General features: G+C 48.1%; 1 protein-coding gene across 4 annotated transcripts in view; it reads left to right on the forward strand.

Annotated features, from left to right (window-relative positions):
* SAMHD1 (SAM and HD domain containing deoxynucleoside triphosphate triphosphohydrolase 1) overlaps positions 1 to 22,491 on the forward strand; it is a 92,128-nt gene that overhangs the window by 64,237 nt on the left and 5,400 nt on the right. For all 4 annotated transcript variants that reach the window (XM_056549350.1, XM_056549351.1, XM_056549352.1 and 1 more), the window contains exons 9-13: positions 2,660 to 2,768; positions 4,845 to 4,936; positions 14,817 to 14,932; positions 21,648 to 21,787; positions 21,883 to 21,978. In XM_056549350.1, coding sequence (XP_056405325.1) covers positions 2,660 to 2,768; positions 4,845 to 4,936; positions 14,817 to 14,932; positions 21,648 to 21,787; positions 21,883 to 21,978 — 553 coding nt within the window. The remainder of the gene's footprint in view (positions 1 to 2,659; positions 2,769 to 4,844; positions 4,937 to 14,816; positions 14,933 to 21,647; positions 21,788 to 21,882; positions 21,979 to 22,491) is intronic.

Here is a 22,491-nt window from a genome sequence, read left to right on the forward strand (position 1 = left end):
AATTACGGGCGATTCTTCTTTGTCTTCTTCTTTGGGAGTCCCGTCTTCAGTCCCGTCCTGTCCGCATCCAGACGGACAACGCCACGGCTGTGGCGTACATAAATCGACAGGGCGGCACTCGCAGCTCGGCCCTCCTCCGACCCCGGTGAGTGGTCTCTACATCCAGAGGTTTTCGCTCAACTCTGTGACCTCTGGGTCATTCCGGACGTGGACCTCTTCGCGTCCCGGCACTATCGGAAGATCCTTCCTTTTGTGTCCAAGTCCCGGGACCCTCGGGCTCTGGCCGTGGACACCCTAGTGATTCCTTGGGTGGGGTTTGCCCTACCCTATCTGTTCCCTCCCCTTCCGCTCCTTCCCAGGGTGCTGAGGAAGCTCAAAACAGAGGACGTCCCCGCCATTCTGGTAGCTCCAGATTGGCCCCGAAGGTCGTGGTACGCAGACGTAGTCAGGCTCCTGGACGACGCTCCACTGCGCCTTCCCCTCCATCCGGATCTGCTCTCTCAGAGTCCTCTTTGCCACCCCAATTTACAGTCGCTGCATTTGACGGCGTGGCGGTTGAGACCGTTGTTTTGAGGGCCCGCGGCTTCTCTTCCCAAGTCATTCACACCATGCTCAAGGCTTGTAAGCCCTCCTCCGCAAGAATTTACCACCGTACTTGGCGGTCTTATTTTCGTTGGTGTGAAGCTCAGGACTTATCCCCGGTAACCTTCTCGGTTTCCCGTCTTCTCTCCTTTTTGCAGTCGAGGTTGGAACTGGGGTTGTCTCTCCGTTCACTTAAAGGTTAGGTTTCGGCCCTTGCTATTCTTTTCCAGCGGCCCCTGGCTTCTAATTCTCATGTCCGGACCTTCCTTCAAGGAGTGGCGCATGCCATCCCTCCTTATCGGTCACCCTCTCCCCCTTGGGACTTGAATTTGGTTCTGACTGTCCTCCAGGGTGAACCCTTTGAACCCCTTAGAGAGGTGTCTCTCCGCCTCCTTTCTTGGAAAGTGGTGTTTCTTGTTGCTATCACCTCCATCCGGAGGGTGTCTGAATTGGCAGCTCTCTCCTGCCATTCTCCGTTTCTGGTGACCCACCAGGACAAGGTTGTTTTCCGGCCAGACCCTTCCTTTTTGCCTAAGGTGGTTTCGGCCTTTCATCTCAATGAGGACATTGTCCTCCCGTCTTTTTGTCCTGCTCCTTCTCATCCTAAGGAGCGCCTACTACACAAGCTGGATGTAATTCGGGCCGTTCGGTCTTATCTCTCAATCACTTCTTCGTTTCGTCAGTGTGATTCCTTTTTCGTCCTTAAGGAAGGCCTTCGTAAGGGACAACCTGCTTCCAAGGCCACCATTTCTCGGTGGATTCGGTCCGCCATTTCGGAAGCCTATCGCTGTAAGGGGAAGATTCCTCCTTTCAGGGTTGTGGCTCATTCTACCCGTTCTGTTGGGGCATCCTGGGCTCTCCAGAATAGAGCCTCTGCCTCGCAGATTTGCAAGGCGGCTACCTGGTCGTCTTTGCACACTTCTCGAGGTTCTACCGAGTTCATACCTTCGCATCGGCTGATGCTAGTCTGGGTCGTAAAGTATTGCAGGCGGCAGTGGATTGGCCGTCTGCCTGGCTGCTTACCTGCCCACCCAAGGAACGGCTTTGGTACGTCCCACAGTCTGTGTCCCCCAATGGAGCCGATAGAGAAAAGGAGATTTTTGTTTACTTACCGTAAAATCTCTTTCTCTGAGGATCCATTGGGGGACACAGCTTCCGCCCTTTTTGGGGTTTTCTTTGGTTCTCTGTCCGAGGGTGTGTTCGGTTATGTTTTTTTCTTCTGGTTCTCGGACAGTGTGGGTTTTTTCTTGACCTGTTGGTCTCCTCCTATTGCTCTGGAACTTAAACTGATTAGCTCAGAGCCTGAAGGCGGGTATATCCTGCTGGGAGGAGACAACTTTTTTTATTACCATAGTGTCACACCTCCTAGAGAAAGCAGCATACACCCACGGTCTGTGTCCCCCAATGGATCCTTCGAGAAAGAGATTTTACGGTAAGTAAACAAAAATCTAATTTTTAGACTCAACCCAATAAAAACTAAAATTGCCTTCCTTTCCCATTTTTCAAAAAGAAGAAAAAAGGAAAAAAGAAAAATCAACATATTTGGTATCACAGTGCGGCGTATTGACACACAGAATAAATTGAATAGGTCAGTCTTACCATAAAGTGCACTTTCCTAAAAATATAATTTTGTTTGTAATGACAACCTTTTATTTTACCATAAAATCTACAGAGCCACAAAGAATAATTGGTCACGCTAAAAACAAAACCTTATATGGGTCTGTAGCTGAAAAAATTAAGGAAAAAAAAAGTGTTATGGCTCTTAGACAAGGAGGAGGAAAAAGCAAAAACACAAAAATGAAAATTTCTTGTGTTCTCAAAGTCCAAAATGGGCTGTGTCCTTAAGGGGTAAAAATGTTATTTTACAATATGTAATGTAAAAAATGTAATTTTAGTGATTTTTTTTTTTCCATAGTCTGTGTTTTTCCTGTATTTATATTTGTCTTACAATAGGCAGGTGGCTGTATGTTTTTAATTCTAAACTGGCCAAACAAATGTCTTGTTATACTGAAAATAAATGGCTGGCATAGCCCTTTCATACTCTTAATTCATGTTGTCCTCTCTTTCTCTTACATAGGGACTGTCATCATCTGGGTATTCAAAACAACTTTGATTATAAGCGATTTCTTAAGTTTGCCAGAGTTTGTGAGATTGGGAAAAAGAAACACATATGCACCAGAGAGAAGGTAAGAAAATGTTTTTTACCAAAATTAATAAATCCCTGTAAGGGTGGGTTCACTCCACGATTTTTCTATACAGTTTTTGGATACCTTTTAGTTTTTTTTTTTAACCGTGGCCATAGACTTTCCATTCAAAACTGTATGCACCATATTGTATACGGTTGTCTCCATTTTTCAAACCACATGTTTCTTAACTTTTTTTTTTTTTTCTGGACAGAAAACCATGTCCTACCATGGTTTTTGGTCCGGGTGAAAAACCGTATTGACCCGTATACATTTTTTTTTAAACATGGGAGTCAATGGGAACCGTACAGACCTGTATGTGTGTACGGTTCCATCCAGTTTTCACCATACGGTTTTTGACTTTGCACAGTTTTTTTTCTTGGAATTTCAATCAAACAAGTGAAACTTAATTCATAATGGAGTGAAAAGTTCAAAACGTATACGTTTTTTTCTTAAAAAACGGATGCAACCGGACATCATCTTTCAAACAGTATACGGTTTTTAACCGTATACAGATAAAACTTTGTACACACGTTTTGATATAGTTTAGTCAGGTTTTGAAGAATCCGTTTTTTTTCTTGAAAAACCTGATAAAAAAAACTGTATTGCAAAAACGTGGTGTGAACCTACCCTAATGGTGGGTTCACACTACGTTTTTACTGTACGGGAACGGGATCCGGCTGGCGGGAGCGAAAACTGGGCGCTCCCGTATCCCAGCCGGACCTGGCTCATATCTAATTCATTTCAATGAGCCAACTGGAGTCAAATGGTGACTCTAGTCGGCTAATTTTTGCCCCTTATCCGGTTTTCTAACTGGACCTAAATGACTCCAGTCTGCTCATTGAAATGAATTAGATACGGGCCGGTTTCCATACAGTAAAATTGTAGTGTGAACCCACCCTTAGAGAAATGCAGTTTTCCAGTGATTTAAACGTACAGAAGGGATCTCGGGCTGATGCATGCCGTACTGTTTTTCCACATCCTAAAGACTGACCCCACAACAGAATCTCAAAATAACTGGAAGCTAAAGGGGTTTTTCTAATCAGAGGTGAGCCCGTTATACAGGCTGTTCCAAGAACACTCAGCGTGGGTCCTTCTGGCTCCCTGGCAAGCCGCTGATAATGCTGTGTATAGATGTACCTGTCCAGGCATTGTCTTTGCAGTGATATAAACTGGCTCCAGAAAGCTAAACAGATTTGTAAATTACTTCTATTAAAAAAATATTAATCCTTTCAGTACTTATGAGCTTCTGAAGTTAAGGTTGTTCTTTTCTGTCTAAGTGCTCTCTGATGACACCTGTCTCGGGAAACGCCCAGTTTAGAAGCAAATCCCCATAGCAAACCTCTTCTAAACTGGGTGTTTCCCGAGACAGGTGTCATCAGAGAGCACTTAGACAGAAAAGAACCACCTTAACTTCAGAAGCTCATAAGTACTGAAAGGATTAAAAAATGTTAATAGAAGTAATTTACAAATCTGTTTAACTTTCTGGAGCCAGTTGATATATATAAAAAAGTTATTTCCTGGAATACCCCTTTAAATCATGGTCATTTAGATAAATGGGCTGCCCTTGTAATGAATTTCTCTAGTCCACCCAGAATAAGAAGCAGCTTGTACATGGTGGCTTCCTAGTCTGGCTCCTAGAGCAGGGCATCCATGTTTGAAGTCTCTATGTTGGGCATGAGAAAAGGATGTTGTGGCTTCCAACAGAGTCTTGGCACAGAGTTAACCTTATTAACATACTTAAGGTGTACTTATCAATACATCAATATTCAGCTGTTTTCCCCTTTACATCCTCTAATGGTGTGAGAATTAGCTGCTATGTGTCCCATACCTTTGGAGCACTGCTCCCCCCCCCCCCCCCCCAGGACATTCTTCTTTGCTGTCTCTTATGTTACTGATCTGTGTCCAAGAGGAGTTTTTCTTGTTTTTCATGATGGCCAAGATTGAAGGTTGACCTTTTTAAGTTTCAGAAGATATATTACAAAGTGTGTTTGCGGACATGTAAACAATATGTACACTATAATTCAATGGTTCTTCCATTGTGTAACCTTGTATAATCTCCTGCCTCTTCTTTTATAGGAGGTTGGAAATCTGTATGATATGTTCCACACGCGCAACTGCCTTCATCGTCGGGCATATCAGCATAAAGTTGGCAACATCATTGAAACAATGTAAGCCTGGTTACTATATTTCCGCTATTAGGAAACAGTCTTAAAGGGGTACTCCAGTGGAAAACTTTTATTTATTTATTTTATTTAAAAAAAAAATAAAAAATTTTATGAACTGGTGCCAGAAAGTTAAACAGATTTGTAAATTACTTCTATTTAAAAATGTTAATCCTTCCAGTACTTATTAACAGCTGTATGCAACAGAGGAAATTCTTTTATTTTTTAATTTCTTTTTTGTCTTGTCCACAGTGCTTCTCTGTTGACACCCAATGCCCTTATCAGGAACTGTCCAGAGCAGCATAGGTTTGCTATGGGGATTTTCTCCTGCTCTGGACAGTTCCTGATACGGGCATCAGGTGCCAGCAGAGAGCACTGTGGTCAAGACAAAAAAGAAATTCAAAAAGAAAATATTTTCCTCTGTAGCATACAGCTGCTAATACATACTGGAAGGAAAATATTTTTTTAATAGAAGTAATTTACAAATCTGTTTAACTTTCTGGAGCCAGTTTATTTAAAAAATATATATTTTTCCACCGGAGTACCCCTTTAACCCCTCGTTTTTTCCTCCTTACCTTTAAAAAATCATAACTGTTTCACTTTTGCACCTAAAAATCTATTTGATGGCTTATTTTTTGCACCACCAATTCTACTTTGTAATGACGTGAGTAATTTTACCCAAAAATCTACGGCGAAACGGAATAAAAAAATCATTGAGACAAAATTGAAAAAAATGAATGCCATTTTGTAACTTTTCCGTTTCTACACAGTACATTTTTCGGTAAAAATGACACATTCTCTTTATTCTGTAGGTCCATACGATTAAAATGATACCCTACTTATATAGGTTTGATTTTGTCGCACTTTTGGAAAAAAAATCATAACTTCATGCAGGAAAATGTATACATTTAAAATTGTCATATTCTGACCCCTATAACTTTTTTATTTTTCCGTGTATGGGGCGGTATAAGGGCAAATTTTTTGCGCCGTGATCTGAAGTTTATAGCGGTACCATTTTTACATTGATAGGACTTTTTGATCGCTTTTTATAATTTTTTTCATAAAAAGTGACCAAAAATACACTATTTTGGACTTTGAAATTATTTTGCGCATACGCCATTAACTGTGTGGTATAATTAATGATATATTTTTATAGTTCGGACATTTCCGCACGCGGCGATACCACATATGTTTATTTTTATTTACACAGTTTTTTATTTTTTGTTTTTTTTTTATGGGAAAAGGGGGGTGATTCAAACTTTATTAGGGAAGGGGTTAAATGATCTTCACTTTTATTTATTTATTTTTTATTTTTTGCAGTGTTATAGCTCCCATAGGAGACTATAACACTGCACACACTGATCATTGTTATCCTATAGGAGACTATAACACTGCACACGCTGATCTTTTACATAGTTCAATGGTTTCTCATAGGAAACCATTGATAGATGATTCTGCTGCTTGACTGCTCATGTTCTGCTGCTTGACTGCCTGGATCTCAGGCACTGAGCAGTCATTCGGCGATCGGACAGCAAGGAGGCAGGTAGGGACCATCCGTCTATCCTGTAAGCTGTTCGCGATCAAATTTGAACGCCGTGTCTAAAGAGTTAATAGCGCGCGGCACGGCGATCAGAGCTGCGTGCTATTAGCCACGGGTCCCGGCTTTTGTTAGAGGCCGCGCCCGACCCGCACGCCGTGGCTCCGCGTTATAGAACGGGAGCGTACTCCTTACGTATCTGTATGACATACCGGTATGTCATGGGTCCTTAACAGGTTAAGCTTTCTTATACCACACTCAACACATTTGTCGCCCAAGTTGAAAATGTAATAGAGAATTCCATAAAGCAGATATGAATTTATTTAACCTTATGAAATTGATGACCTATCTTCAGGACAGACCATCACTATTAAGCCTTTAAGCCTATGATGCCAAGTTTTAATACCCTTTCTCTATCGGCTCCATTGGGGGACACAGACTTTGGGTATATGCTGTTGTTGCTAGGAGACTTGACACTATGGAAACCAAAAAGTCGGCTCCTCCCAGCAGGATATACCCGCCTACAGAGCCTGAGGTAATCAGTTTAAGCTTAGTGTCTGCAGGAGATGGACACTAGTCTGGGGTTCTCCCCAGACTTGGCTAACTTTTTTATTTTTCTAGATTAGGGACGTTTAGTTTCTTATTTCCTTTTATTTTCCTGTTTTCAGGTGGGGTCTCAGAAACATAGCGTTCACTGTTTCCCCATTTGCGATTGAGGGGGCACAGACATCGTGGATGTACTGTCAACCCCCTCTCGCCAACGGCCAGCGCCTGGGGTTGTACCTCATGTACCTTTCCCTGCTCGTCTCGCTTTTCAAGCCCGGCATGATGCAGGTGACAAAAGCTGGCTGAAGACTTCATTACTGGAAGACTTCATTAGGTAAGTTCTTCAGACTAAGGTGAGTATATTTCCCCTTTTTATCCTTAGGTGCCGGATTCTCAACAGCTGTAGACCCCAAGTTTGTGGCCACCCTTTTTTGTATGGGGGCTAATGGGACTGGCCAGGAGGATTATTTCCCTCCATTTTTGCCTTCTATGGGGGAAAGTTTTATTATGGGGTGAGCAGTGGCACATATATGTGTGGGCAGGTGTGTGTTTGGTGCACTGTATAACGCGGGTGCTTCTGCAGCCGCGGCGTGTCTCTCATTACTGCGGGCGCTCCTCCAGCCCGGCCGCACAGCGCCGTTTTTACTTTCACTTTGGCAGTGTAACATTATGGATCGGGCTATTATTACTTCGCAAATACCCTCCAATCAGCGCTGTGTGCACGCAGTGTGTTGCAGGGCCATTCAACAGTGCCCTTGTTACTAGCATGCCCCCTCTGGCCATTGGTCCAGCGTTTGCTCTCTTCTCTCCCTCTTTCTGCTGGAGTTCTTCTCACAGCAGCAGCCTGAGGGACACAGATTTGGGTGAGACCGTTCTTTTTTTATTACTTTTTACACCTGTAATAACTGTATCACAAAAATGTCTGGTTCTGCTGAACCTCCTTGTTCTGCCTGCACCACTGCTCCCCCAGACCCCCCGGCTATTACTTCCCCGGATGTTCTACCAGACCCGGTGGCTTCGGCCATCCCTCTAGCCTCGGTTTCTTCCCTCTCATAGTCTATATCCGACTTTGCGCAGGTCTCCCGTTCTGTGGTGACTGCTTGGAGCGGTGCTTCCTCCTTCGGCCCTCCGGGGGGACTCGCTCCCCATCTCCCTACGCTTCTCGCAAGCGTATTAGGGGTGTTTCCTTTGAATCATCCCCGGGGTCTTCGGACAGGTACGGGCGTTCCCATCATAGGTCTCGCCCCGCTACCTCAGCTTATCACAAGCTTCCCTCTTCCAGGGGACGCTCCCGCAGTCACCGCTTTGGCTCTTCAGAGCCACGTACTGGGTCTATCTCTCCCTCATCTAGGGCCGCCTCAACGCGTTCCCATTCACCTGGAGAGCTTGTAGATGAGGTTTCCGAATCGGTATCTGACCCAGAGGACCGCTTGGATTCTGCCGACACGGTGAACTCATTGGCTTCGGCCATAAGAGACACCTTTCATCTAGAGCAGGGGTTTCAAACTCAAATTATCCGGGGGCCACTGGAGGTAGCAGCTGGGTGAGGCTGGGCCACATGCGCCCATTACATATAATGCCCTCTTCATATGCCCCTCATCATCCACCAGCAACACCCTCCACCAGCAGTAGCACCCCCATCATCCACCAGCAACCCCCCCCCCATATTCCCCCTACCCCGTGTGGTAATAGCATGAGCTGACGGATGATGGGCGTGCTACTTCTGGGGGTTCCCCACATTAGGTAGGCAGCAGGTTCCCCACATTAGGTAGGCAGCAGGTTCCCCACATTAGGTAGGCAGCAGGTTCCCCACATTAGGTAGGCAGCAGGTTCCCCACATTAGGTAGGCAGCAGGTTCCCCACATTAGGTAGGCAGCAGGTTCCCCACATTAGGTAGGCAGCAGGTTCCCCACATTAGGTAGGCAGCAGGTTCCCCACATTAGGTAGGCAGCAGTTTCCCCACATTAGGTAGGCAGCAGTTTCCCCACATTAGGTAGGCAGCAGGTTCCCCACATTAGGTAGGCAGCAGGTTCCCCACATTAGGTAGGCAGCAGGTTCCCCACATTAGGTAGGCAGCAGGTTCCCCACATTAGGTAGGCAGCAGGGTTCCCCACATTAGGTAGGCAGCAGGGTTCCCCACATTAGGTAGGCAGCAGGGTTCCCCACATTAGGTAGCAGCAGGGTTCCCCACATTAGGTAGCAACAGGTTCCCCACATTAGGTAGAAACAGGTTCCCCACATTAGGTAGAAGCAGGTTCCCCACATTAGGTAGCAGCAGGTTGCCCACATTAGGTAGCAGCAGGTTGCCCACATTAGGTAGCAGCAGGTTGCCCACATTAGGTAGCAGCAGGTTGCCCACATTAGGTAGCAGCAGGTTGCCCACATTAGGTAGCAGCAGGTTGCCCACATTGGGTAGCATTTTCGATTACCCCTCCCTCGACTCACACACCCCCCCACATATGCACACACACACATAGACAGACACACATGCACACACACATAGACAGACACACACACAGAGACAGACACATGCACACAGACAGACACACATATGCACATAGACAGACAGACACACATACATAGACAGACAGACACACACATGCACACATACATAGACAGACACACACACATGCACACACAGACAGACACACACATAGACAGACAGACACATGCACACAGACAGACACACATATGCACACACACATAGACAGACACACACCCACATGGGCGCACACACACATAGACAGACACACACACAAGCAGACAGACACCCACACATGCACACACACATAGACACACACACATGCACACACATAGACAGACACACACACATAGACAGACACACACACATAGACAGACAGACACACACACGCATGCACACACACATAGACAGACAGACACACACAAGCAGACAGACAGACACCCACACATAGACAGACAGACACTTACACATTCACATAGACACAAGCAGACAGACACCCACAAATGCGCGCACACACATAGACAACCTTACCTGTCCTTCACTGCGCGCCTCCTCTCCGGAGTACTGAAGAAAACTGTGTCTTGAAGCGTTCTGTGCTGAGGCACTGTGATTGGTTGATGAGGGGGGGGGGGGGGGTGCAGTCTCTGCTCAGGACACAGAACTGCTTCAAGAAACAGTTTTCTTCACTCCCGCGGGCCGGGAGTATGAGACCCCTGATCTAGAGGACCCAGGAACTTTTGGACGTGGCTCCAGAAGTTACCTTTCATCGTGCCCGACCTCTTCCAGGGCTGCCTCACCTTGTTCTCATTCACCTGGAGAACTTGTGGATGAGGTTTCTGATTCGGCCTCCGACTCAGAGGGCTGCACGGATATGCCTGATGTGGTGTACTCATTGGCTTCGGCCATATGAGACACCTTCTAGCTAAAGGACCCAGGAACTTCGGACGTGTCTCCAGGAGTCTCCTTTCTTCGTGCCCGACCGCCACTCAAGACTTTCAGCTGGAGTCCGCCTGAAGGCACCCTGACATAAAGTTTCAGGAAACGAAGAAGGTTCAAGCGTGGTATCCCTTCACAAAGGACCTCCTTGCTCGGTGGACCTCCTCTCCAACTGTGGATCTACCGGTCTCCCGCCTCTCTAAGGCGTCTGCCCTGCCGTTGGGTAATGCGGCTGCCTTCAAGGATCCAGCGGACAAGGAGGAGACTTTGGCAAAATTTGCCTTTGAGGCAGCAGGTTCTTCCTTTCTTCCTGCTTTTGCTTCTGCCTAGGTGTCAGATGCCTTTCAGTATGGTCTCCCAACTCCGCCAGGGTAGTATGCAGGATCCCTCCAGGGGATTTATCTAGACTAGCTCTCCGATGCTCCTACGCCGGAGATTTTTCTGGGTTCTGCTTCCATGGGCAGCCGCAGTGCTGCCTTTGCCCTCTTCGCTCCATGTGGCTTATAGCCTGAAAGATGGACACAGCCTCCAAGAAGTGAGGCAACGGGTGGAAAGAGTTCCTTATACCTCTGGATAAGGCTCGCAGAACCACTTTCCATCAGGAGTCCTCCTCCTTCCGGTCCTGCGGACCCTTGGTACCAACAATGGTCCAGCCAGGCGCCTTCACGGGATGAGGGCTCCCTCCTTCCTGACCCCTCCATCCTGGAGGTCGGCTAACTGTTCCGGCCGTTTTGTGGCGCCATCAGGCACCCGTAGGCCTACCTCGGCCTGAGGGGTCGCCCCCACCCGCCGTCTTTTCTCGGGTGGTTGGTCGAATTTGCCTCCCTTCCATGGGACTGCTTTTTTCTTTCCCGGACCCCCCGGTCCTCCTCTCTAGCGGAGGCATTTTGGGGCGCGTTCCAGTTCCCTTTCATCCAGGGAATAATTGTGCCGGTTCCTTCAGGGGAACATTTTTGAGGTTTTTTATTCCAACCTCTTTGTGGTCCCCTAGACGGGCGTTGCTGTTCGCCCAATCTTGGTTCTTGAGCATCTCCACCAGCATCTTCTGCTTCCCATTCCAAATGGAGTCTCTCCATTCAGTGCTGGAGTCCATGGTTCAAGGGGAGTTCTTCTTCCCTCGGTGGACATCAAGGATGCCTGCATCCACATTCCAATATTTCCCGGTCATCAGCGGTACTTCCGCTTTGCAGTTCCGGACAGCCATTTTCTATTGTGGCTCTCCTTTTCGGTCTGACCACTACTCCGCGGGTCCTTACGTAGGACCTGACTCCTGTGATAGCCCTGTTACGGACAAGAGTTGTTTCAGTGATTCCTTTCTTGGACGACCTCCTGATCAGAGCTCCAACCAGGGCTCAGACTCTGGGGAGTCTTAGTCTCAACCCTTGTTTTCTCTTCGGTTGGATGGTTAATCGTGACAAGTTCAACCTCTCCCCTGGGGCTCCAGTTTGACGCGGCCTCTGCCTGCTTTCGTCTCTGCCGGACATTCGGCTGACTTTCTTGTCAGGAGTCAGTTAACTTCGGCATCCTGCTCCAGTTTCCATTAGTTTTGGCATACTGTCCTGGGTCGGTTGCTGGTGGCCGTGGAGGCTGTGCCATTCGTCCAGTTTTATCACTGACCTTTTCAACTGGTGATTCTCTTCCGGTAGGACAGGTCCCCTTTGTCTCTGCAAGATCGATCTCTCTGGATAGTCTTGTCGGTCCCTTCTATAGTGGCTTTGTTTCCCCCTGCCTTTCAGGGGCGCTCCTTACTGCCCCTTCCTGCGAGTCTGTTGGACTGGGGAGGTGTTTTCAAGGACCGATTGGTCTGTGGCCTTGGTCCCCCCCCCCCCCCCCAGAAGCCCTTCTTCCCATCAACCTGCTGGGACTAGGGCAAATCTATCTTTGCTTGCTTCTTCAGAAAATTCCCTTCTGGGCGGAACTCAAGTTTCCGACCATCTCAGCGATCTTCATTCTGGACATACTCAACTGGTAGGTGGGTCTGTCTCAGCTGATCCTCAGCCATCCAAGGCGAGTGGTCCCTACATCCGGGGGTGTTTGCAGTGACCTGCAACCTCTAGGGCACTCCAGGCGTGGACCTCTACTCGTCCCGCCACAACTGCAGTGTTCCTTTCTCCTGGTCGGGCTTTGCCCTACCTTATCTGTTTCTTAGTCGGGCCTGGCCCTACCTTATCTGTTTCCTCCCCTTACTCTCATTCCAGAGTCCTGAGGAAACTCACAGCAGAGGGCGTGCCCTCCATTTTTGTGGCCCAGCCTGCCCCCAGCGGGCGTGGTACGTCGTCACGGTCAGGCTCCTAACGACTTACCACTGTGCCTTCCCTCTCGCCCAGTCCTCCTATCTTAGGTCCTCTGTGCAACCCCTATTTACCGTCTCTGCTTTTGATGGCGTGAAGGTTGAGACCGCGGTTTCTCTTCCCAAGTGGTTCGCACCATGCTGAGGGCTCGCAAGCCTTCCTCGGCGAAGATTTACCACCATACCTGGCGGTCTTATTTTCATTGGTGTGAATCTCAGCCTTTTTTCTCTGGTCGTGGTTTTCCTTCCCCGACCCCTTTTCCCTTTCCAGTCAGGGTTGGCCCAAGGGTTGGCTCTCTGCTCCCTTTAGGGTCAAAGTTGGGCCCTTTTCATTCCTTTTCAAAGTCCTCTGGCGTTCAATTCTTATGTCCGGACCTGCTTCAGGGAGTGGCACACACTGCCCCTCCTTCTCGGTCCCCTTCTCCCCCTTGGGACTTACACTTGGTCTTAGGTGCTCTGCAAGGCGCTCCTTTTGAACCTCTCAGGGACATTCCTCTTCACCTCCTTCCTTGGAAGGTGGCATTCCTTATTACTCTTACCTCTGTTAGGTGGGTGTCAGAGCTGGCAGATTTTCCTCTTGCCGTTCTGCCTTCCTGGTTGTATAGCAGGACAAGCTGTTTTCCGTCCAGGTCTGTCCTTTTTACCTGAGATGGTTTCGACTTTTTCATCTCAATGAGGACATCGTCATGCCGTCCTTTTGTCCGGGCCCTTCTCATCCCAGGGGGTTTTGCTCCACAAACTGGTTGTGGAGAGGGCTGTTCGGACTTATCTCTGTCACTTCCTTTCGGCAGTGTGACTCCTTTTTTTGTTTTTCCGGACGGTCGTCTTACAGGACGACCTGCTTCTACGGCCACCATTTTTCGGTGGATCCGGTCTGCTTAACGCTGCAAGGGGAAGATTCCCCCTTCCAGGGTTTGGCTCATTCCGCCAGTTTTTCGGGCATCCTGGGCCTTTCACTTCGTTGCTTCGGCCTCGCAGTTCTGTGCAGCGGCCACGTGGCAGTCTTTGCTCTCTTTCACAGGGTTCTACCAGATTCATACTTTTGCATCAGCTGATGCTACTCTGGGCCGTAAGGCGTTGCAGGTGGCGGTGGTCCAGCCGTTCACCTGACTGATTCCTTACCCACCCAAGGGACGGCTTTGGTACGTCCCAAAGTCTTTGTCCCCCAATGGAGCCGATAAAGAAAAAGGGATTTTTGTCTTACCGTAAAATCCTTTTCTCTGAGGATCCATTGGGGGACACAGCTCCCGCCCTTGGTTACCTGTCTGAGGATGTGTTCAGTCATTTTTTGTTCTGGTTACCTCGGACTGGTCTTGGTTCTCTACCTCTCGGTCATCTCCTACTGCTTGGTGACTAAACTGATTACCTCAGGCTCTGTAGGCGGGTATATCCTGCTGGGAGGAGCCGACTTTTTGGATTCCATAGTGTCAAGTCTCCTAGCAACTACAGCATATACCCAAAGTTTGTGTCCCCCAATGGATCCTCCGAGAAAAGGATTTCACGGTAAGACAAAAATCCCTTTTTTTGTCGCTTCTCATGCATGGGACCCACACCCGGATTTGCTGCAGTACAAGCCTTTTATTTTACCGTTGTCTCTAACCTTTCCCAGCATTCCATGCGTCCAGAGACAATATGGCATAAGTCACATGGTCTCCAGGGGCCGTGGCTTTTCTGCAGTGGGTAGGTGATTCATTGGTTCATTAAAGGGGTACTCCGTCCCTAGACATGTAATCCCCTAGCCACCACGCCCCTTCCTTTCACGTCACGCCCCCTCCCATAGACATGAATGGAGGGTACGTGGTGTGATGTCACGAATGGGCGTGGCCATGACATCACGTCTCGGAGGCAGCGCCTGGCACAGAATGCCGGGTGCTGCACCGAGATCACGGGGGTCCCCAGCAGCTGGACCCCTGCGATCATACATCTTATCCCCTATCCTTCTGATAGGGGATAAGATGTATAAAGCTGGAATACCCCTTTAACTGAATAAATAATACTAAATGCTGCCTTCATTCATAAACAGAAAACCCACCCCTATGATGAGGTGGGAAGTTTGGTTTTGCTCCTCTCATAGTGTATTTCTTTTTTGGTTCAGGATTACAGAAGCCTTTTTGAAAGCTGATCCACATATAAAGATAGAAGGTTCAGATGGAAACTACTATACAATCTCTGGCTCGGTAGATGACATGGTTGCCTATAACAAACTTACAGGTGAGTTTTTGTTTTTATGTAAAAAATTGTTTCCCCCTCTAGAAGCTTTGTTGGGACTACTGTAATGTGGCAATAGCACCGTGTTATGTGGCTATTGGTGCAAAAGCGTTCGTAAATCTGTCATAAAAAATTCCATTCTTGTAACTGATTCATCAATCCAGAGACGAGTTTCCCAACCAGTGTACCTCCAGCTGTTGAAAAAAAAACTCCCAACATACCCGGCAGCTAAAGGCTTGTTTGCCTTCTCCAGAAGATCTGCAGTCTCTCTGAAAGGGTTTCCTCCCATCTCAGCAGCCTTTTGACTGTCTGGGCATGCTGGGAGCTGGAGCCACACTGGGAAATGCTGATCTAGATGTTCACCTCTGATGTTCGAAATGTAGCTGTAGTGTTTACCAGACTAATACTGCTGTAGAATGCCTAGTTATTACCCCCTTCAGACCTGCCATAATAACTTGGGAATGTGTTAAATGCTTTATTTCATCATTGCTTAAAGGGGTATTCTGCTGCCCCAGCATTTGGGACATTTTGTTCTGAATGCTTGGAGCAGGCGGCCGTGATAGTGACTTCACGGTCATGCCACACCCCCTCAATGCAAGTCTATGTTAGAGTCTACGATGGCTGCCACGCCACCTCCCATAAACTTGCATTGAGGTGGTGTGGCGTGACTTCACGAGTGGCGTAGCCGTGATGTCTTGTCGCCCACACTCAGCATTCTAAACTATTTTAATTTCTCTATCGGCTCCATGGTGGGACACAGACCCTTTAGGAGGCTTGACACTCTGGCAACAAGAAAAGTCTGCTCTTCCCAGCAGGGTATACCCGCCCACAGGCACCTGAGGTAATCAGTTTTAGCTTAGTGTCTAAGGAGGTAGACACTGGCCTGGGATTCTCACCAGACCAGGTCTCATATTTTTTTATTTTCCTAGGTTAGGGAAGTGTTAGTGTTTTTCAGGTGGGGACTCAGGAACATGTTTCCCCATTTGCGATTGAGGGGGCACAGGCATCGTGGATGTACTGTTAACCACCTCTCGCCAACGGTCAGCGCCTGGGGTTTTACCTCATGGGTCTGGGTCCCCCTACCTCCCTGCTTGCCTCGCTCGTACATGGCAGCCCGGCATGATGCAGGTGACAAAAGCTGGCTGAAGACTTCATAAGAAGACTTCATGAGGTAAGTTCTTCTGACTAAGGTGAGTATCCCCCTTTTTTTCTTTAGTGTGGACTTTCAACATCTGGAGACCCCCAGTTTTTGGCCCACTCTTCTAAATGGGGACTGTTGGGGCTTGCCAGGAGGGATTTCCCTCCTTTCCTTTATGGGGGGACTTATATTATATCTGGGGCTGAGCAGTGTGTGGTGTTTCACAGTATTCATGTTTGTGTGTGTGGTGTTTTCCTTTTTACCATGGCTACAGAAGTCGGCGCTTGTCTTTCCTCGGCGCCCATTCCTACTTTCATTTTGGCAGAGCGGGCTGCCGACGTTCTTTGTTTCATTTCAGCAGCGCGGCTGCCAACAGTGTCGGGCGCCATTAGGGACCGGGCTGTATTTTACTTCGGCGTCCCGGTGCGCTTTGGCTCCGCCCACCCAGGCCGCCGAAGCCTGCATAAAGGCGCGATCTAAGCCCCAATCAGCACTGTGCGCGCGCATAGGGGGTTATTACACGGCCAATCACAGAGCCCTTGCGTTTAGCACAGCCCCCTCTGGCCATTGGTTCAGAGGTTTTCTCATCTCATGGGCATTGCAACATGCTAATCACAGTTGTCTTAGGGACACAGCTTGGGTGTGACTGTTCAGTTTTTGCTATAGTCCGTGCCCAGTACTGTTCCTCCCTCCACACAGATAACTAGCTCCTTAGTTATCTGTTACACTTGTAAGGCTGTAACTCAAAAATGTCTGGTTCTGCTGAACCCACTTGTTCTGCCTGCACCATTGCTCCCGAGACCCCCCCCAACCCACCCCCGCTATTTCGACCCCGGATGCTCTTTAGACCCGGTGGGTTCGGCCTCCCCTTCAACCCTGGGTTCCTCCCTCTGACTTGGCTCAGGTCTCCCATTCTGGGGTGACTGCCTTGGAGAGGCCCTCCTACACCGGCCCTCCGGAGGGACCCGCTCTCCCCTTATACTGACGCTCTCGCAGCATCATAGGGGTGTTTCATCTGACTCATTCCCCGAGTCTTCTGACAGGCATGGGCGCTCCCCTCGCAGGCATCGCCCCATTACTCCGACCTGTAGCAAGCGTCGCTCCCCCAGAGGACGCTCCCATGGTTGCCGCTTTGGCTCTTCAGACCCGCGTACCAGGTCCGTCTCCCTCTCTTCCAGGGCCACCTCACACTTTCCCATTTACCATTGCTTGGTGGACCTCCTCTCCAACTGTGGATCTGCCGGTCTCCCGCCTCTCTAAGGCGCCTATCTGGCCGTTGACTGATGCGGCTGCCTTCAAGGATCCAGCGGACATGAAGGTGGAGACTTTGGCAAACTTTGCATTTGACACAGCATGTTCTTCCTGCTTTTGCTTTGGCCTGGGTGTCAACGGCCCTTTCAGTATGGTCTCCCATCTCCGCCAGGGTAGTCTTCAAGATCCCTCTGGAGGATTTATTTAATCTAACTCTCAGATGGTCCGCAGCTGGAGATTTTCTGTGTTCTGCTTCCATGCTGCCACAAGCTACCTGGTAGCCACCGTCCCTCCATGTGGCGTAAAGCCTGGAATGTGGATGCCGCCTTCAGGAAGTGAGGGAAGGGCGGAAAAGAGTTCTTTATCGCCTCTGGATAAGGCTCACGGAACCACTTTCCGTCGTAAGTCCTCCTTCCGGTTCTGCGGACCTTTGGTACCAACAAAGGGTCCAGCCGGGCGCCTTCACGGTAAGAGGGCTCCCTCCTTCCGGACCTGTCCCTCCCGGAGGTCGGCTATCCGTTCCGGACGTTTTGCGGCCCCATCAGGCACCCATAGGCCTTCCTTGGTCTTTCCGACCTTTCTCGGGTGATTGGTCGCCTCTTACTCTTCTGGGATGCCTTGACCACGCACATTCAAGATTCCTGGGTCAGGGATGTTGTAGTCAATGGATACAGGATCGAATTTGCTTCCCTTCCATGGGATTGCCTTTTTTCTTTCCTGGACCCTCCGGTTCCCCTCTCTAGCGAAGGCAGTTCGGGGCGCGCTCCAGCTCCTTCTTTATCCAGGGAATAATTGTCCCGGTTCCTTCAGGGGAACGTTTCGAGGTTTATTCTAACCTCTTTGTGGTCCCCAAGAAAGGCATTTCTGTTCGCCCAATCTTGATTCTGGAGTATTTCAGCCAGCATCTTCTGCTTTCCCATCCCGAACGGTGCTGGCATTCCTGGTTCACGGGGAATTTTCGTTCCTCGGTGGACATCAAGGATGCCTGCCTCCACATCTCATTTTTCCACGGTCATCAGCAGTACCTCCGCTTTGCAGTTCCGGACGGTCATTTTCTATTGTGGCTCTCCATTTCGGTCTGACCACTTCTCCTCGGACCTTTGCCAAAGTCCTGGCGCCTGTAATAGCCCTTTTATGGACAACAGTTGTTTCCGTGATTGCTTACTTGGATGACCTCCTGATCAGAGCTCCAGCCAGGGTCCAGATCCTGGAGAGTCTTAGTCTCAATCTCCAGACCTTGTCTCACTTTGGTTGGATGGTCAATCGGAACAAGTCCAACCACTCTCCTGGGGCTCCAGTTCGACGCGGCCCCTTCCCGCTTTTGACTCCGCCGACCAATCGGCTGACTCTCTTATCAAGAGTCCGATGACTTCGGCACCCTGCTCCAGTTTCCATTCGCTTTTTCATGGATGTCCTGGGTCGGTTAGCGGCGGCCGTGGAGGCCGTTTCATCACCAACCTCTTCACTGGTGATTCTCTTCTGGTGGGACAGGTCTCCATTGTCTCTCGACCGCAAGATCGTTCTCTCTCGACAGTCTTGTCCGTCCCTTCTATGGTGGCTTTGTTTCCCCCCTGTTTTTTTCAGGGGCGCTCCTTCCTGCCCCTGCCTGCCAGTCTGTCGGGCTGGGGAGGTGTTTTCAGGGACCGGCTGGTTTGGGGCCTTCGTCCCCCGAGAAGCCCTTTTCACCTTCAACATGTTGGGCCTAGGGCAATCCTTTCTTTGCTTGCTTCTTGGAAAATTCCCTCCTTGGCGGAACTCAGGTTCCCGGACATCTCAGCTATCTCCATTCCTGGCGTCTCTGGGATGTGGTCTTCTCAGCCGGTCCTCAGTCGTCCAAGGCGAGTGGTCCCCACATCCGGAGATGTTTGCAGTGATCTGCAACCCCTGGGGCGCTCCAGGCGTGGACCTCTGCACGTCCCGCCACAACAGAAGCGTTCCCCTCTCTTGGTCGGGCTTTGCCCTACCTTACCTTTTTATTGGTCGGGCTTTGCCCTACCTTATCTGTTTCCTCCCCTTCTTCTCTTTTCGGGGCCGCGAGGAAACTCTCAGCCGCGTTCCACCATTCTCGTGGCCCAGCCTGGCCCCGGCGGGCGTGGTACGCCGTCATGGTCAGGCTCCTGAACGACTTAACGCTGCGCCTTCTCTGTCGTCTAGACCTCTTATCTCAGGTCTTCTGTGCCACCCCTATTTACCGTCTCTGCTTTGGATGGCGTGGCAGTTGAGACAGCGGTCCTGAGGACCTTTTGAGGTTTCTCTTCCTGAATGGTTCGCACCATGCTGAGGGCACACAAGCCTTCCTCTGCAAGATTTACCACCATACCAGGCGGTCTTATTTTCGTTGGTGTGAAACTCAGCCCTTTTTTCTCCAGTCGTGGTTTTCCTTCCCCGACCCCTTTCCCTTTCAAGTCAGGACTGGCTCAAGGGTTGGCTTTCTGCTCCCTTAAGGGTCAAAGGTTCTGCCCTTTCCATTCTTTTTCAATGTCCTCTGGCGTTCAGTTGTCATGTTCGAACCTGGTTCAGGGAGTGGCACAAGCTGCCCCTCCCTATCGGTCTCCTTCTTTCCCTTGGGACTTACACTTGGTCTTAGGTGCCCTGCGAGGTGCCCCATTTGAACCTCTCGGGGACATTTCTCTTTGCCTCCTTCCCCGGAAGGTGGCGTTCCTTATTGCTCTTACCTCTTTTAGGAGGGGTCAGAGCTGGCAGCTCTCTCCTGCCGTTCTCCCTCCCTGGTTGTATACCAGGACAAGTTGTTTTCCGTCCAGGTCCGTCCTTCTTACCTGAGATGGTTTTGATTTTTCATCTCAATGAGGACATTGTCCTACCATCCTTTTGTCCGGCCCCTTCTCATCCCTGGGAGCGTTTGCTCCACCTCTTGGTTGTGGTGAGAGCTGTTCGGACTGCTCGGTCTCTCAGTCACTCTTTCCTTTCGGCGGTGTGACTCCCTTTTTTGTTTTTCCGGAAGGTTGTCGTACAGGACAACCTGCTTCTACGGCCACCATTTTTCGGTGGATCCTGTCTGCTATTTCGTAAGCTTACTGCTGCAAGAGGAAGATTCCACCCTTCAGGGTTTTGGCTCATTCCACCCTTTTTTCGGGGCATCCTGGGCACCCTGCTAGGTGGCTTCGGCCTCGCAGTTCTGTATAGCGTCCACGTGGTCGTCTTTGCACACTTTCACAAGGTATTACCAGATTCATACCTTTGCATCAGCTGATGCTACTCTGGGCCGTAAGGCGTTGCAGGCGGCGGTGGTCCAGCCGTCCACCTGACCGATTTCCTTACCCACCCAAGGGACGGCTTTGGTACGTCCCATGGTCTGGGTCCCCCAATGGAGCAGATAGAGAAAAGGAGATTTTTATGCTTACCGTAAAATCTCTTTCTCAAAGGATCCATTGGGGGACACAGCTTCCGCCCTTTTTTTCTGGTGTTCCTATTTCAGTTATCTGTCCGAGGGTGTGTTCAGTTACCTTTTTCTTCTGGTTGCTCGGACAGTTTGTGGTTTTTCTCTTTACCTGTCGGTCTTCTCCTATTGCTCTGGGACTAAAACTGATTACCTCGGGTGCTTGTGGTCGGGTATACCCTGCTGAGAGGAGCCGACTTTTCTTGTTGCCATAGTGTTGAACCTCCTAGAGACAGCAGCATATACCCATGGTCTGTGTCCCCCAATGGATCCTTCGAGAGAGAGAGTTTACGGTAAGCATAAAAATCTCCTTTTTTCTGTTCGTTCAAGAAATAGTCAGGCCAAATAAATTGGTTATTAATTCACATCTACAATATGTCTTATGTTGATATAATTTGTTAAACATCCTTTAACTTTTTTAGGATGTAAGGAGGTTCATAAGTTTAGCAACAATTTTCCACATTTTCAAGAAAATTAAAAAATTTGATTTTTTTATTTAATTTTATTTCTTAAAGGACCAGTTCTGTCCTGGCCCTATAACCCTTTTTTATTTTTCTGTATAGAGTGCTGTGTGAGGGTCTTTTTTTGCGCCGTGATCCGTAGTTTTTACTGGTACTGTTCTTTTTTTTTTTTTTTTTCTTTTTTAGTTTTTTTTTAGTTTTTTATCACTTTTTATTAATTTTTTTATGGCACATAAAGTGACCATAAATCAGCATTTCTGGGCTTTGGTATTTTCATATAAAATACTTGCCGTTTCTCTCAAAATCTACTTCAATAACTTAAAAAAAAATACTAAAAATTGTTGCTGACTGTATACAGATAAACATTTGGTCACTATATTGTTTGTAGATTATCTGTTTCAGGAAATAATTTGCAGAACAACTAATACATATTTGCCTCTTTAACCCATTCCTCCCTCTGTTACTTTCCAGATAACATTTTCCACCAGATCTTATACTCCAGCGATCCTAAACTGTCTAAAGCCAGAGATATATTGCGCAAGGTTGAGCTTCGGCAACTATATAAATATGTGGGACAGACACAACCTAATGCAAACACCAGGATTAATACGGTGAGATTATGTTGTCAGTGTCTGTTTGCTATTCCTGTTCCATAAATAAATAAATACCTTTTATCTGTTTTGTTTAACAAGTCTCTCTGTTATAGGAGGAATATGACAAATTACCAGAAGAACTGGCAGGTTCCACCCCTCAGCCCTCTGCACCAGACATCAGGCTCAGCCCAGAAGATTTCATAGTGGATGTAAGTCCTCTCTTATTTCTGCCATAAATGCATTTGGTTAAGTGTTCCACTGCTGGATTGTTTATTACACTGCACAGAGTCTACATTTTAACCCCTTAAGGACCAGGGGTTTTTCCGTTTTTGCACTTTATTTTTTTCCTCCTTACCTTTAAAAAATCATAACTCTTTCAATTTTGCACCTAAAAATCCATATGATGGCTTATATTCTGCTTTGTTATGACATCAGTCATTTTACCCAAAAATCTACCAGGAAACGGAATAAAAAATTCATTTGTGCGACAAAATTGAAGAAAAAACAAAATTTTTTGTTACTTTTGGGGGCTTCCGTTACTACACAGTACATTTTTCGGTAAAAATTACACCTTCTCTTTATTCTTATAGGTATATGCGATTAAAATGATACCCTACTTATATAGGTTTGATTTTGTCTTACTTCTGGAAAAAATGATAACTACATGCAGGAACATTTATTCGTTTAAAATTGTCATCTTCTGACCCCTATAACTTTTTTTT

The sequence above is a fragment of the Hyla sarda genome, chromosome 12 (assembly GCF_029499605.1).
Source record: "Hyla sarda isolate aHylSar1 chromosome 12, aHylSar1.hap1, whole genome shotgun sequence".
Classification (NCBI taxonomy): Eukaryota; Metazoa; Chordata; class Amphibia; order Anura; family Hylidae; genus Hyla; species Hyla sarda.